This window comes from Crocodylus siamensis, chromosome 2, assembly GCF_052110815.1.
Source record: "Crocodylus siamensis isolate JL-2025a chromosome 2, ASM5211081v1, whole genome shotgun sequence".
NCBI lineage: Eukaryota > Metazoa > Chordata > Crocodylia > Crocodylidae > Crocodylus > Crocodylus siamensis.
Window position 1 is genome coordinate 152,055,406 of NC_143396.1, and position 17,576 is coordinate 152,072,981.

At 42.8% G+C, this 17,576-nt stretch overlaps 1 protein-coding gene across 4 annotated transcripts in view; it reads right to left on the reverse strand.

Annotated features, from left to right (window-relative positions):
* UNC5C (unc-5 netrin receptor C) overlaps positions 1–17,576 on the reverse strand; it is a 425,181-nt gene that overhangs the window by 32,382 nt on the left and 375,223 nt on the right. For all 4 annotated transcript variants that reach the window (XM_090037109.1, XM_090037110.1, XM_090037107.1 and 1 more), the window contains one exon: positions 2,923–3,091. In XM_090037109.1, the coding sequence (XP_089893235.1) occupies positions 2,923–3,091 (169 nt within the window). The remainder of the gene's footprint in view (positions 1–2,922; positions 3,092–17,576) is intronic.

Sequence of the window (17,576 nt, forward strand, 5' to 3'; positions counted from 1 at the left end):
CTGAGGAAGGATGAATGCAGGATATCTGCAAAGGTTACATAATCTTTCTCAATAGCAAGAGTGAAGTATGCAGTGGTGATTACACACCCTTTACTTGCCACGCTATGAAAATTTATGCCGTCCAGGGCACAAAGTGATAGCCAATGGCAATCCAAGCATCTGTTAGAGGGGATTAGAGATGGAAGAAGTGTTCCAGAAGAGAGCAGAAGAGAAGACTCACTGTGCTAAAAGACCTGGTAGACTCTGCAGATGGTATATAAGCACTAGTCTGGAGTCAGCATGGGCACCTCCAGCAGGGCAACTGTGCTTTCAAGGTCAGGAGTGGAATGGAGGAAAAGTCAAGGGGATGCCAGTAATGAACAGAAAACAAATATGAAACATACATACAGTGCCAAGAGATACTCCATCAGGGTGCATGTACAATCCCAGTGGGGTGAGAGCTGGTACCACAGGCAGGGTGACAAAAAGGAGAATTCTTTCAAGGATAACCCTGAAAATGGTGCTCTTGCTGCTGTCAGCCCAGAAGTCTTTTCAGTTATGATTTCCTCATTAAAACCTACTCAGAGGAGGAAGGTGCAGGGTACCAAATTAAATATAGGAGACAAGCACAGGTGGCAGCAGCATTATAAGCTTTGTCAAGAGCAAGCAAGCCTGCCAAGAACAGGGACAGGGGAGAAGGATTTTGACAATGAACAAAGCTTGTAGGAAGCTGCGTTTTTTCCTGTTACGATGATGAAAATCTTGGGAAAGGGTCATCCTACCACTGCCTCACAATGGGATTCAGGCACCTCAATACTACCAGCACTGATTTCAAGCCTCCCATCAAGTTCATCAATGTGTGCTTTGGCCTACTTCTTTAAGAGCCTGTAATGTTGCCTTCTGATTTCTTGCTTCAGAACAGGTGGCAGTGACACACTAGGACTCTCAGTAGTGGGTTGCACCTCTGAGAATAACAAGGAAAAGACAGAGACTATATTCAAGATGAAATTGGCTCACTTATCTAGGTTGTAAAGCTGCAGATTGTTTTGCAGTAGTCAGCAGCTGTTGATCCACTGAAAACAGTACAAATTAGGGAAGTATGAACCAGTTGGGAAAACAGCTTCCCTTTTCTAAAACTTTACAGGAACTAAACTTCAGTAGCATTCAATAGATACTACTGAAGCTTTTCCCTTGTCCTCCTTCCCACTTCACTTCAACTTTGTTGCCAGCCAGGATTGAAGTGCCAAAATCACACAGGGAAGGTTATTATTTTACTGTACTTAGCCAAACCAGAAGCAGGAGGCATTAAAAAAAACTCCCAAGAATACACATCTTTATAAAACTGCTAGCCAAATCTGCACCTGTTCTCCATTAAGGAGTGAAGGGACAGCTGCAACAGGTAGTGTATAGTTTGCCTGCCACTGAACTGGAATCTCCAAATGGCATTTATATTTACAATTTTGAAGATCTAGCACAGAGTTTTAATATAAGAGGAAGACCATAGTTTTAGAAACCAGTCCTTATAGCTCATATATAGTACCAAATACCCTTTATCAGCATGCATGCACCACTGTAGTGTCATGAGCTCTTTCTTTATTGTAGGGTATCTTCAGTGGTTGGTAGATGGAGAAAAGTATGTTGGCAAAAATTCAAAGTGAGTGCTCTAATTCCATCCCTGCTGACCAAGTGCACATACATGAAATTGGACCAGTACTCAGGCAATCAGGGGTACTCCTCATGGTGGGGTGGGGAGGAATAGAACAGATTGAGGAAGACAGATAGAGGAGATAAAAAAGGCAGGGAACTTTCCTTGAAGATTCTTGATCAAACCCACTATTCTTAAATTCTGTAGCAGGCTGGGCAGCTTAGGTTTATCTGTTTATCCCAAACTTAAGACCAGGCAAAAGACCAGGTGAAAGTCTCATTCTGGAATGGTAGGCTGGCATCAACATTTAGGGTAGTATTCTGTTCCCCTAGAGGATGACCAGAGTGCAGCTTTTGACTGACTCCAGGTTACCTGACTAAAACCTGGTGAGTGCTATGATAGCTAAGATGGTCCAGGATGTGTGCAAGAGGTTAGGGGTTTTTTTGATATTTTTTTATCAGAAAGTTGGGAGAGATGCTGGACAAGCTTTCAGGAACAAAGTCCTTCTTCAGGTCTGGGACTGAAAGTGTAAGAACATTTCTATTACCCCCTCTGCAAATGTAAATGCCCCTATTATTATAGGAATAGGATTACCCTTCAGAGACATGCAGATGTCTCTTTGTTCTTATAAGAGGGGCACATACATGCCCACAGCGGGGTAACAAAATTGCTTCTACTCTTCAGTTGGGTAACATACAGTCAGGTCATAAAGCTGTAGTTTGGTCATCCAGTAGGTAAACAGAATCCTGTTCTAAGAAACAAGAACCAGGCAGATGGCACTCTGCAATCTCCCCCACACAGATGCATCTGTGAGCCTCTTCTGGGTGTACATGGCCTGTCATGCTGAATTGTGTGACTATATTCATTTTTTGGCATAAATATCCACAAAAGACTGGTTTGCATCCCCAAGTTTATTCCACTCTTTCTCTGAATTACAGCTGAACTGTACTCTCCAACAATGTGAATGGCCTATGCAAAGAAGAGACTACACCAGGGAATTATTATGCGATAAGCACCGGAGGTTATTTCTTCACCTTAATAGCACGTGTAGATGTGCCCAGAGAGCAGCACAATGACATGCTGGGATCTTAGCTCCTGCTACTCAGTTACTTACTGCTCCTTACCAGTATTTTCAAGGAAAGATATTTTTCTTCATTCTATCTTTCAAAAACAAGGGCAGGGAGGGCACAGATGGGGTGTTATGTATGAGAAGATATGGTATTTAGATGTTTGGTTATTTTAAAAGGCATCTTTAAGATAAATATGGTTGGACGGGTGTGATCCTATCATGAACTTACCTCCCACTGGCCCTGAGCTGCTTGGTTTTTCAGCTGTATCTTCCAGTCCTCTGTGTTTGGCTCTGCGCAATGGTGCATGGTTAGAATGACAGGCCGTGTCAGCAGTGCTCCTGGGGGCCCACAGCTCACCACTGGGGTCAAAAGGGTTTGACTGTCTTCCACTGGTGGCCTGACAAGATTACAGAAAAGCGGGGTTGTTAGGTGAATTTAAAGGGACCCACACACAGCCAGAGTAAAAGGCTTTTCTTAACTTACAGTGTAAGAAAATGGTCTCTGGGAAATCAATTGCACACACACACACTATAGTATAGTCAGACATACATCGAAACTAGTGGCATACCATATGATAATGCAGAGGGTGGCAGTAAAATCTTTGGCATGAGGATGTAGTAAATTAAAAACAAACAAGAGATTGCAGTGGACCAGGAGAAGGGACGAAAATGAGAAGGGGAAAAAAAAAATCCCAGACCAACTACTGAAGAGTTCAAAACCACAGGATACTGTATTCATGAGTGAGTTTAACTACCCAGACATCTGGTGGATAACAAATATAGCTGAGCATGGATCATCAAAGACATCCCTAAATTATATAGAGGACAAACTCATGATCCAGAAACCACAATATCCAATGGTAGGGAAAGACATCCTGGATTTTCACATATAGGGAGGCCTAAGTGTGGCTCAGCTACCTGCACAGGACACTTACTGGCTCACATTTGAATTTTTTGTCTGATTCTATAAATCCATTATTACATGCATACCTGTATTCATGTCAGTACCACTGAGTTCATTGGGACTATTCATAGGATTAACTTTTACACGTAAGGGCCTGTGGAAATGGGGTGTCTGTCACAACAAGAAAAAAAAATCAAGAAGTAATGAAGAAGATGCATAAAATCTATGAGGAACTGAAGTCACAGACCTTTGGTACAAGCTTATGTTCCTAACCCATGCTGAAATTTGTGTTAGCTTGTATTTACTGCTACTGCTATCTGTAGTAGCTTTGATTTACCAACATATGCTTAGAACTGTGTCTTAATTTATTGTGTAGACAAATGGCAAGTCTCATTGAAAGATGTGGTTTTAAAAATGAAAATGAGACTTTTGTGCTTTCAAAAATTCTATCCTATGTCAGCATAACTATTGATAAAAACAGGTAAAAAACGGCTGGCATAAAAAAGCTGAAATCTCTGTAAATCAGCAAGTCCTGATGACAAGCATATGTGGTTCCTAAAATAAATTAACTAATGAATTGACTCAGCTATTGGTAATTATTTGTGAAAGTTGTGTAGCTGGAAAAACCCAACTGTGGTACCATTTTTAGAAGAAAAACAAGTATAGCAGCCCTGGCAACTAAATTCTATTATAGGGGAGGGCAGGAGGGAAAGAAAAGAAACTGCAAGGCACAACATTCAAAATGCACAGATTTGGGAGATCTTGTAACTCCTATTGAATTATATAGAGGTGTCTGAAATTGCTTCAGTGGGAGCAAGATCAGTCCTTTATAAAAACAAAACTCAAAAAATACTCCGCATTTTTAATAACTATATTTAAAAACAATTTAATTGCAAATAAACAATAGATCAAAACCTTTCACAAACTCTCATCATTCCCTTATACTTCACAACCCCATTTACTGATCAAGTAAAACTCCTAGAGAAGTCAGGAGATTACCGTGACTTGTTATGAGAAAACATTTAAAATCACCATTTTTGTGCTGAAAGTCACAGGCATGGCAAACCCACAGATTTAATACTCCGGTTAATTTAGCTCCATTGAAAAAACAAGAGAATCATGGGTGGGAGTGGGAAGGGGAAAGGAAATAGAAAAACTCTGCCTGAGAACTCAGATAGCCTTTTGGATTGAATTATGAAATTAGTGGACAAAAAGAATGCAGCAGGTGTAATGTTTCATAGTTTCATAGTTTGTAGGGTCGGAAGGGACCTGAGCAGATCATCTAGTCCAAACCCCTGCCATGGCAGGAAAGAGTACTGGGGTCAAATGACCCCAGCTAGATGTGCATCTAACCTCCTCTTAAACACCCCCAGGGTACGAGCCTGCACCACTTCTTTTGGAAGCTGGTTCCAGACCCTAGCCGCCCTGACGGTGAAGTAGCACCTCCTGATATCTAACCTAAACCTACCCTCTGCCAGCTTGTGACCGTTATTCCTGGTCACTCCTGGCGGTGCTCGGGGGAACAGTGACTTCCCCAATGCCTGCTGATCCCCCCTGACTAGTTTATAACAGGCCACAAGATCCCCCCTCAGCCTTCTCTTTTGGAGGCTGAACAGGTTCAGGTCCTGTAGCCTCTCCTCATAGGGCCTGCCCTGCTGTCCCCTGATCATACGAGTGGCCCTCCTCTGGACCCTCTCGATGCCGTCGACATCCCTCTTGAAGTGCGGCGCCCAGAACTGGATGCAGTACTCCAGCTGTGGCCTGACCAATGCCGCATAGAGGGGGAGGATCACCTCCTTGGACCTGCTCGAGATGCATCTGTGGACGCATGCCAAGGTGCGGTTGGCCTTCCTTACTGCCTCTCCACACTGCTGGCCCATGTTCATCTTGGAGTCAATGATCACTCCCAGATCCCTTTCCGCCTCTGTGCTGACAAGAGGGGAGTTCCCCAACCTGTAGGTATGGTGCCGGTTGTTCCTCCCAAGGTGCATCACCTTGCACTTGTCTGTGTTGAAACCCATCCTTTTCTCGTCCGCCCACCCTTGTAACCTGTCTAGGTCAGATTGTAGCCTGTTGCATCCTTCCAATGTTCCCACTTCCCCCCACATCTTAGTGTCATCAGCAAATTTGAACAGGGTGCTTTTCACCCCCTCGTCCAAATCGCTGATGAAGATGTTGAACAGTGCGGGCCCGAGGACCAAGCCCTGCGGAACCCCACTGCCCACGTCCTTCCAGGTTGAGAAGGACCCATCCACTACCACCCTCTGGGTATGGCCCTCCAGCCAGTTGGCAACCCATTTGACTGTGTGGGTGTCTACACCACAGCCCCCCAGTTTCTTAATGAGAACAGGGTGAGAGACAGTGTCAAAAGCCTTCCGGAAGTCCAGGAGGACTATGTCCACTGCTACCCCTGCATCTAATGATCTGGTGATCTGATTGTAAAAGGCCACCAGGTTGGTCTGACAGGACCTGCCACTGATGAACCCATGTTGGTTGCCCCTAAGCATGCAGTCTCCTGCTGGCCCCTCCTGGATGTGTACCAGCATAATTTTTTCGAACAGCTTGCCTAGGATCTAGGTGAGACTAACCGGCCTATAGTTTCCTGGGTCTTCCTTCCTGCCTTTTTTGAACATGGGGACCACGTTGGCCCTCTTCCAGTCCTCCGGTACCTCACCAGAGCACCACGAGTGCTCGTAAAGTTGTGCCAAGGGACTTGCAATGACCTCGGTCAGTTCCTTTAGAACTCTAGGGTGGAGATCATCTGGGCCGGCTGACTTGAATACATCCAACCCCTCCAGAAGCTCCCTAACTAAATCCTCGCTAACCCGTGGCCCAGGTGTGCCTCTCCCGGGGCCCGAGGGGGGCCCAGCAGGGAGGTGGCTGTTTTGGTCCCTACTTAGGAAGACAGAGGCAAAGAAATCGTTAAATATGTTAGCTTTGCCGTCTGGTGTGACGACCACATTACCCATGTCATCCTGCAAGGGCCCCACATTACCCGGGACCTTCTTTTTACCCCCTACGTATTTAAAAAAAGACTTCTTATTGTCCTTAATCTGGGAAGCCAGTCCCAGTTCCATCTCTGCCTTGGCCTTCCTAACTGCCCCCCTACATCCCCGAGCAACTACAGAATAGCCCTCCCTGGTGATGACCCCTTCTTTCCACTGGGTATAAGCCTCCTTTTTAGCAAGGAGACCTTCCCGGATTCTTTTGGTGAGCCACAGAGGCTTGTGTGCTCTCCTGCTCCCTTTGATCCTCGTTGGGATCTTGACTTTCATAAAATCTCACATACAGTGCATCAGAAAATCTTACATGAAAGTGAATTTAAAAAGGCCTGAGTACGCTTGCAAAATATAGGCTGAAAGGTCATAAAATGGTATTGATTAATGAGAGGGATTAAAATGGTCTCAAAGAACTATTAAATTCAGGGATTGCTCAATGACAGAATTTGTGGGCTAGTAACAAATTTTAGGACTTTTGACAGAGACATTCAAATACATGCAGTCATACTTGTGTGAGTCAAGAGCAATGTAGAAAGAACTATAAACTCCTAATGTTAACATTTTATATCTATGCAAAAGACTATAAAAGGTACAAGATAGTGAGATGAGAAACATATGAAATATTGTTACTAAAGCAGAAAGGTAAAATAGACTATGGTAGTCAGTGCAGTCTATACATGCAATTAATGTGGACCAATAAACTGTGGAGCTTATTGCTCCACAGTTTTTTGCTCCCAGGCAAACTGTTTAAACATGCTCTGCTGAGCCCCTGTGCTAAGCACACTGCATCCCAGCCAGCCACAGCGCGCAGAACAGCTGGCTGGGGCTCAGTGTGCCCCAGTGCAGGTGTTCTGCAGCACGTAGAGACAAGGAAACAGCCCTGGACTGGCTGCTCCCCCAACTGCACGTGCCACTCCCCAGCTGGCTGGGGCACAGGGTGCCTCAGCATAGGGGCTCTACAGTGCACAGGGATGGGGGAGTAGCTCTGGGTTGGCTGCTCCCCTGCCTCCACATGCTGCTAGGCAGTTGGCTGGGGTGGAGGGTGATGAAGCCAGGGTGCCCTGGCTGGCTGAGGTATTGGGTGAATACCTCAGCCAGCCAGGGCAATGTCTACAAGAGGGCTGCTGTGCACAACACTCCCCCCCCCGCAGCATGGTAGTACTTGTCTTTTAGAAGCCTACCCAGCTGCAGACTTTAAATTAGTTTTGCATACCCTAATAGCTGTGCACGTGTAGATGGTGATGCTTTACTGCGTAGCAAATTGGTCTGCTGTACAGTAAAGCTTCTTGTGTAGATGCACCCAGTGAGGACTGGCTGTCTGTATCAACCTGCACGGAGGCAATATGGCCCAATACTGGTGAGACAGCAGTGTTCCCATATTGGCTATATTGATAGACCCAAGAAATGTTAAGAGAAAACCAACTTTTGAGATGCATTTCTCATTTAAAATGTGCCTAACATTTGTTCTTAATACATAGGCATCTCCCCTCAGCATCATCACGTCCCCAAAAGAACTGAACACATGACAACATGGGGACAGCCAATGTCATGCTCTCTATGTGCCAATCAAGAGCACATTTAGAGTACTGCCTCATAATTACTGAGGGGTAGGTTAGGATGTGATCTCACAGCAGGTCAGCTACTTGGAAGTAACTGCCTCTGTGCATGTCTTATCTATGGCAAATGTTAGGCAACTAACACTTCTTTCACTGAGGCACCACTGAAATCAACAGCAACTTTTTCACTGACTTCAGTGAGGCCAAGATTTCAGCCAACACTTTTAATGACCATACAGAAGATATACAGAGCAGCACACCAATTAAATCTGCAGATAATAATAATAAATTGGCAGTTATTGTGCACAGCACTGAGAACAGGGAAGTAATGCAGAGGGACATAGGGAAGGTAATTATGTGGGCAGGAAATTATATTGTGCTATTATATAAAATTATATGAGTGCCTCAAAAATGCAAAGTAAAACTTCTGGAGGGAAATAATACAAAAGAGTTATTTAGCAGGAAGAAAAGTGGTAAAAGTGAAAAAAAAACCTAACATGACAGTATATAACAAGCTGGATGTCAGTTTGCAATGTGATATGGTAGGAAAAATTAACTAATATGAGTCTGGGCTACATATGAAGAGGCAAACTGGTTTAAACCTTGAAGAATTAATCATTTAAAACTAGTGTGAAAAACACACTGGAGAACCTGGCAGACGAAACCTCCTGCAGTTGCCAAACCATGGGCAAAAAATGACCCAACAGATCTTTTTCATTTCTAATGGTCTCTAATTTCCATCCTAAAAAAGGAATAAACATTAATATTGTTAATGTGAACAGATACTATTGCTTTAAATATGATTCTGTATTTAAGGGATATAGATCCTCCTACTGCAGGGCATAAACCAACCACTAATTGACAGGGATTAGGAAAAAACTTCCCCTGCAAGTGGGATATCCTATAATTGTCCATTATGGGGAGTATTCAACCTCTTTCTGAAGCAGCTGGTACTGATCAACATAATAGACAGGATCTTGGATGGGAGACCGTAGAAGGCAGTAATAACTGTCTTCCCAGTGTCTTCCATTCTGGTTCCAGATGGGAACACGAATAGGAAAACTTCCACTTTTCAGTAGGCACACATTACTCACAGTGGTCCTACCTACAGATTTTACAGGTAAAGATAGTTGTACTCAAAGTACAGGAAGAACTGGATAGAGGAGAAGAGAAGAATGAATAACTTAAGAGCAACAAATGTTGACCCGTCTACTTAGGTTTTCCAACAGGTTGAGGAAAACGTAATGTTATATTCTCTCGGCTATAAAGTTATTTTTATTACATTCTATTCCTTTTCAAATTAAAACTGACCTATGAGATGTATCTCCTATTTGAAATGTGCCTAACATTATTCTCAGCACATAGGCATCTTGCACACATGATTCTTGCTTAACTTTAGGGCTCTTCTGACTTGTTTTCGGGAATGAAAGGAGAGGCAAGAATAAAAGAAGCGAAAAGAAGGAACGAAGACTTAGCATTCCTTTCTTCCTTTGCTAGCTCCTGGTACATTTTAGTTTTCACTGAAAGAAACTGTCAAGGTTTTTTCTCTTGAGTTCAGGAAAGTCCTTTGATATTTGACAGCAGGGAAAGATAGAGATGAAGAGCATGGGTCAAAAGAGCTTAAGAGATTTTTTTTTTTTGGTTTTGGCTACCAAACTTAGAGTTTACTGGTAAAAATACACCCTAGCTCAAATTTCTCAGTATCTTTCTGCTTTCAGATGAGGGGAGATGGCTTAATCATTCTAATTAAAGGCCTGAACTTCTCACATTCCTTGAAGCCACAGGTCCAAGTCCTGACAGGGCTGATTCAGCTCTTCATTTTTTTGAAATGGACAAATCCAAGTTCAGTTTACTTTGCATGGATCCTCCAGTGTGATCTTCTGAAGTGAGGCCCCCTCTCTTTTCACAGATGTCAAAGTTTCCATAGCATTTCATGGGTGTAAGAACCCTTTGCAAGGTCCCTGGTAAATACTTATTTTTCTAACAGCATGGCAGCCACATATCAGTAATGTTGTACAGGGTTTTGGAGGTAAAGGTGCTGCATTAACGTGAGTTGCTATTCCGCACTCAGAAGCAAAAATTGGGACTTTCGTGCAGCTCTTCTAAAGACCGCTTTTGTTGGTGACATCTGTTCTCATTTGTGTCTCAGCCCCATCTCCTTTTATATGTATTATACAGTAGTTCCTGGTGCAGCAACTAAATCCTGATGGAGTTCATTGTGCCATATTTAATAAAAATCTTGCCTCTGAGTATATTATGCAATGCTAGCTGCTACCTAAATCTTGTGCAAACCCTGCAGGGGTTCACACAGGAACACAAGAACTGACATCCAGAATCAACCCAATGGTCCATCAAGAACAATGCCCTGTCTCTAGCAGTGATCAGGACCAGATGTTTCATAAGAAAGCACAAAGCCCCAGTAGCTGATAATTATGCAATAACATGCTCACAAGTGAAGTTTCTTTTAACCACAGGCAGTTAGTGAGAAAAAATCTGAAATCTGAGGGTTTACAGCTTGTATGCATTTTAATCCTTGACAGTGTGAGCTGTGTAGTATTCTGACTTCTTGTGGCAATGTCTAAACCTTTTTAAAAAAATCCTAACAGGTTTTGGCCTCAATAACAACTTGAATTCTCCAGGTCAATTCATAACAGTGTTTGCAAATGGAACCCTGCAGTTTTGTTCACAAAGGATTAGCAGTGAGCCCAGCCTCTCCCCATAACCTTCAAAGCTGTTGTGCAAGCTGTTGCATGCACATATCCAAGAAAACTGCCGACACTCTGATCTACCTCCTCTCCTTTTAGGAGGAAGGAGCAAATTTGTGTCCTCGTTCCATAACATGATGTTTTCTGATTCTTCCATCTGTTCGGTCATGGCAAAGCTTCCACTTCCTACTGAAGCAGCAACTTATGAGTTTCCCTTTGCTGCAATTCTAGGGGGTGGCTGTGAAATATTTGCTTATCTAGAAGACATTTAAGATGACAGGAAACCCTTCCTCAGAGTACTCAAAGCAGCAGAGGTATATGGAGGTCACTGAGTGCCTGGGAGGGGAAGTGGGAGAGGCAGGAGGAAAGGGAGGTGGTGAGAGGATAGAGAACAGAGATAGGTGAAGAGAAAGGAAGGCTTACTTCCTTAAGCTTTGCTGTGGCTGAGCTTCCTGTTAGCTGATTCTCGTGCCCCGTTCACATATTCCCCACTTCCCCCATGCTCCTGTGGGACAGTCCATCCACCCCAGCATTGCAGTGTTCATGAGCCACACTGGTACCTCCAGGTATGTAGAAAAAACATTTAAAGCTGTGTCTACGGTCAAATCGCTGATTCTCTGAATTGGCATTGAATCTTCAGATTCGGATTCATCGGGGACAGTGAGCTGAATCAATGAATTGAATCACTGTCTCCGATTTGGGCCAAATCTGAATTGAATATGGCCCGCTTCACACCACCTAATGTTTATCAGGTGCAGGGCTGTGCCTCTGCTGGCAAAGGCCCCCTTGAAGCACCATTTCACTCAATCCACTCACCCCCTACTTCCCAGATACACTGCTGTGGCAAAGACTTGAAGTGGGGGAGATCCTAGTGCCCCTTCATAGTCAGTACCCAGGGTAGGTATGCTACCCATCCTGACAAAGCAGGGATGTATACATGACACTTCCATAGATGTAGGGAAGATGTGATCTTTCTCTCTAAGAAGTGAACAAGGAAGAAGCTATGGTATGTAGGGAGTCTGGCTGCTGGTAGGAAAGAGAGCACTTGATTATAGGACATTCCTATGGGCTTAGTACATTGCTACACTATACAAACATCCTATTTGCCACCTCAATCAGTTGACAAAATACATCAAACAGTCAATTCTGGCTCAGATAAAGTGGGTTCAAGGTAAACATAAAAGTTTCACTTTTCTTTACTATCACCCAGGAGGATTCCAACTGCCTACTCACCCTCCTCAAAGCAAGAGAAAGAAAGCATCTGAGCTTACAGCAGAGCGATAGAAAAATATACTACTACAGAACAGTAAATAGTATTACATTCAAAGAGAAAACCACAAATGCCATTGAACTTACATTTCCATCCTCACACTAACCCATTAAACAACTACCCTGTGACTTGAAGTGCACTGTAGTTGCAGTGGCATTTACTACAAGTCATTAGATCCCTACTACACTGCAGGAAAGGTGATGCTTTCAGAGCGACCCTCCAGAATTCGCACGTTTTAATGGGTATGAAATGAAAAAAAGAGTATTAGTGCTCTGACATTCGAACTCTCCAGTTGACTGTAGGAACAGCTTTATTATATTGGGGTGGGAATTCTGTCAAATACTAGTTGCTAGAAGTTTTCTATAAAGCAGGTGAAAGGGGATAAACAGGGAAATGGGCTTAGGAGAGCACATGAAGCAAGAGAGGGAGGGAACTTGCAAGACGCAGGAATAATAGATTTCCTGTTTTACCTTGATGTATTAGGGCTTGCATCATGTTTTCCTGAAACAAGAGTGAACTAAATCTCAGATTATTGCAGAGATGTCACCAAGCATGGAATTCATGATGCTGAAACTGTGTTGCTCCAACTAAACTACTAATATAAAGTTAAGAAGATCAAACTCTGTTCTCAGTTCCACCCAGGTATCAGAAAGCAGAGTCTCTATTATAAATCCCACTTTATAGGTTCATATTTGGACACTTTCAAACTACCTCAGTTGGCAACTCTCCAAATGACTTTTCAACACAGGTACAGCCAGTTCTTATAAGTTATTTTGATCCCTTTGTGCCTGGGATATATCGTGCACATAAAGATAAACCCACGATTCCAGAGATTTTATGTACCAAACTTTACTCCCTGCTTTACTAGAACATGTGAATATCTGCTCTGACAGCTTAATCTGGACACTTTTACTTTTCTGGAGTTCTGTAACACTGCAATAGTAGACTTAAAAAGCAGCTACGCAGGATCAATCAACTAACTACAGCTAACTTGTACCCAATTAAATTCAGTACCTTTTAACCAATACATAGTTCTCCTATGGGACATGTAAGTTGTAACCATACAGTGTTGTAGGAAAAAAGTAAATACAACTCAACCACATGAGATCTGGAAGTAAGTGTCAGGTCCCAGACACCATTTAGCTCATTTCTCTTGCAGGGTATCAAGAAAGGGAGCAAGTTAAGGGATTGGTGGTTGGTCAGATCCTGGATGTTATTCTGGTGCTGGTATTATAGTTCAAGCAGGCTGAGGAACTTACTGAGGAAAGAGCAGTTCTAAATGCTCTACTTGGAGTATTTTTACAGTAAGGGCCAGATCCTAATCTACCTATTAGGTACCTAAGTAGACGTTGGTGTGTAAGTGTGATCCTATTCTATCCTGCCAAAGTCCCTGAAAAAGTGATAATGTATCTTATCCTTGCAATGTGCTGTATCATCTTACAGTCATGTTACACATTAATTTTAGGTGGTTCTTGGAGCTCTTACCCCCTGGATTGTCCACACCTTAACACCTGAAACTAGTTTTAAGCACAATTTAGGTGACTTAAAAAATATGCCACTCCAGGGCAGGTTTATCTCTGAACTGTGTTACCCAGCTTGTGTTCTACTAACGTGTGGCCACTCCCTACAGATGAGCTACCCAAGTTACAGTCCTCCAGCATCCCAGGATGCAATGTCCTTTCCCCCACCTCGTGCTCTGTGTGGACAAACTTGCCAGCCTCTGAACTCTATTGGCCCTGGGGTGGTTCCTGCACTAAACTGGGGACTGTGGCATGCCTAAACAGCCCAGAGGCTGGAAGTTCAATACCATAGCAGAAGCACTCATGGCACAGCCTGTCATATTTCCAATAATCTATTAATTCTGCTTAATACCTTGCCATAAGGACATGAGACAGGAAAAGCACTATACAACTCCATCTCTTGCCCTTAGAGATGTGACCTTTGTACCCCCATCCAAACAGCCTGCAGAGCACATCTCAGTTAGTTGGATTGCAGGGCATGGATGGGTCCAGGAGTTTAGGAAAGGTGGCAGGGGAAAAAGTAGGGCTCTGGATCAGGTCCCCATGAACTGGGGCTTCCTTCTTGGGGCAGGGGTAGTGGCTCCCCCAGAAGCACTTCTCCTCACTGCTCCTACCTCCCAGCCACCCTGAAAAGCATGGCCAGCACACCAACATCCCACTTGAATAAAACATGTGGCATTTTAAATTTACTTCCTCCATATTTATTTTTGTTTTTTATTTTATCCTTCAGTGACTGATTCCCTTCATTTCACCACCCTTCCTCCACCCCCATTTCTTTTCCATCTCCCATTTCTTTATCCACTCCATCCCATTAACTTTCTTCCTCCCAGCTTCATGTTCTCACCACCTCCTCCAAACCCTCCCTCACACTCCCCCACCTAGAGCAGGGATGGAAACCTGTCCTGGATCAGTAGCCTTATAGTGGCAACTCACAGCTGTAGCTCCTGGTCAGGCCCCTGCTTGGCAGTGCTCTAGTGACAAGTCATACTTGTGCAGATAGGGGACAGTCAGAAGGTTTTTAGCCTTAAGGTGTGACTGCTCCAAATTCAAACTAGCACTAACACTGATCAACATTTGAGCTGCTCAAAGTACAATGCGTAACCAGGTCCTTAGTCTCAAAGCTAAGTCACAAGTACTAGCAAAAAGCAAAAAGAGAAGGAGGATTCACCATTCCTTTTGTATGATTATTTTCTCAGGGAATTGAAGAGAGGAATAGGAACATGCTTATGTGCTTAATAGATTGAATGGGATCTGGTCCCAAGTGTCTAATTTTAAATGCTGTATGTCATTCTGCATTTCCATGGTTAATTGTAGAAAGTGTGAAGAGCCTGGAGTTCTAAAGAGGTACTAAAAAAAATCTAAATATGAAATGAGTAACTGCATCTTCTGTTTTTTCTCTCAGTGATCTCTTTATTAGGAATTCTAGAAAGCACCAATAAAATTCATCATGTTGCATAGACATCAGTGGGCATCACCAGACTGTTCTGTATTCCAGAAATATAGGGGGATTCTGTGAGTGGTTGCTTGGCTGGCTCTCATCCACCCTGTAGAAAGGTGAACAGTGGGGACTGGAACTCAGTGATTTCTATCAACTTGTAAAACAAGTTTGTGTCAACACTATCTTGAGTTAGCTAGCAACTCTACACCAACTCCATGCTTTCCTGCCTACATGATATATTTGAGCTCCTTGATAATTTTTCCATTCTAGTGATAGAAATCTCCTTATAAAATCTTCTCCCAACCATGAGACCTTGTCCTCCATTTTTTTTCTGCATACATACTCTCCCTCATTCATTGTGTTTGTCAGGAACCACTGTATCAAGCATGCCTTCTCTTAGGATGGTTAGCTTGCCTTTTTATATCCAGTACTACCTGCAGGATAACTACTGTTGTGAATAACACAGAGCAGATATTACGGTGCTTAAAAGAAAGTAAAATCAAGACCTGATCTGTCATGCTGGGTAGCCACCACTGGTTGGGAAAAAAGATGGAGAGCCTCTCCAAATAATAATCAGAAGAAGTGGTAATAATTTCTAGCTGATTCACCTGTATGTAGAGCTCAAAAAGAGAGTAAAAGACAGCATAGAAGTGCTGAGATATTTTGTGATATTTTTAGCCCATTCATTCAAATGAAGGGAATAGCAGGGACACTTTCCTTATCTTGGCTATTAGTTCACTCTGCAAGAGACAGACATTTTTCCAGGTGGGTTTGCAACTCTCTCCTAAAATACAGAGCACAGGAATGCACACCAAAATCAATATTAGATGTGAATTAAGGTTTTATTTTAATTAGGCATTTTCAAAATGTAGGGCATGCAAATGACAGCAAAAAAAAGTCTTTTTACTTTTTTTTTTTCCTTTAAGCAGATTATTTTTAGCATGGATGGAAGACTACCAACCTAGACAAAAGTGCTGAACATCACCCAGCACATAAAGAGCCACAGCAAAATGCATAACAAAAGCTATTAAAGGGCTGAGTCAAAATGCATCTAGCTATGAGGAGGAGATAGAGGCACAATACCGTGTAATGATTACCTAGTTTTACATTTGTCATTCAGGGTTTGTGCACATAATTCCAACCTAAAGACTTAAGATTTCTTTTCTCTCTCTAGCTGGTTTTCTCAAATTGCTGCTAAGAATACTTTGGCCTTTTGGAACACTTTTCTTGCCAAGGCTTTCAGAACACTTAACAAATATTAAGGGCTACATTGTGATTTGGACTACATGCCCATGGATGAGAGTGACAAGGAACAAGCATTGTGATTTGGTGCTGTGTCTCTAAATCACTCTCCCAGACATGAGATCTGCTCCCTGGCTTAGATTTTGTGCCTCAAGTCATATTGTATCCCTAAATTACCTGTCCAAGGTCCTACAATGGATCAGATGAAGAGACAGGAATATAAAGCTCTCAAGTCTTAAACTAAACCTACTGTAATGATGAGGTATTAAGGATAAACAGTTCAAAAGTGACCATATGCTCACATTTCAAAAGGTATTTAGAATCCTTCTGATGCAGGAAGGTAGGTAGTAGGATTTACAGAAGTGGCTATGCATATACTCAGGATCCATTTAGGTAGTCTGCAAATCCCACTAAGCAAGTATCTGCATGTTTGGACACTGAAGCACCTCTGACTATCTAGCCCTCATTGACTTATGTATCTAAATCCCCTTTTTAAAAATGATATAGGCACTTATAAGCCAAAGTCTCATTAGCTATCATCAGGACTTAAGGAGTGACTTTCAAAGTCACAAAAGGCATGTATTCACCTAGACACATTTGTCAATGGGATTTAAGTGTCATTTGTACATTTGGAAACCTTCATCTTAAGTTTCTAATTGCCTAAGTCACTTTTCAAAATAGGATTAGTCATTTTAGTCACTTAGGGTCAGATTCTATTTAACCCATTAGGTATGTAAGTAGGCTTGAAAATACAGTAATGCAGCTACTTTTGAAACAATTCATAGAATCATAGAAAATTAAGGTTGGACAGGACCTCAGGAGGTCATCTAGTCCAACCCCCCTGCTCAAAGCAGGACCAGACCCAACGAGATCATCCCCACCAACATTCTGTCTACCTGGGTCTTAAAAATCTTCAAGGATGGAGTTGCCACAACCTCTCGGTAACCAATTACCATCTTACCCTTAAGACTGAAAGACAAAAAGCAGCAAGGAGGGGGACACACTCTCCCTTTATGTTAACAGTTTTTCAGGGACTCAAGCCCCTACATGCATGGTCCCCTGCTGGACAGGAACATAATCACACATAGACACCTACATCTGCTTATACACCTCATAGATGGAATAAAATCTGGTCCTAAATGTCCTAACCATGTATCAGGCTTACTCCAAGTTACGAAACACATTTCAGTTTGTGGGCATTAACTTCAAATATTTTTTAAAACATTCCTGTATTAGAACAGGCTTTTGG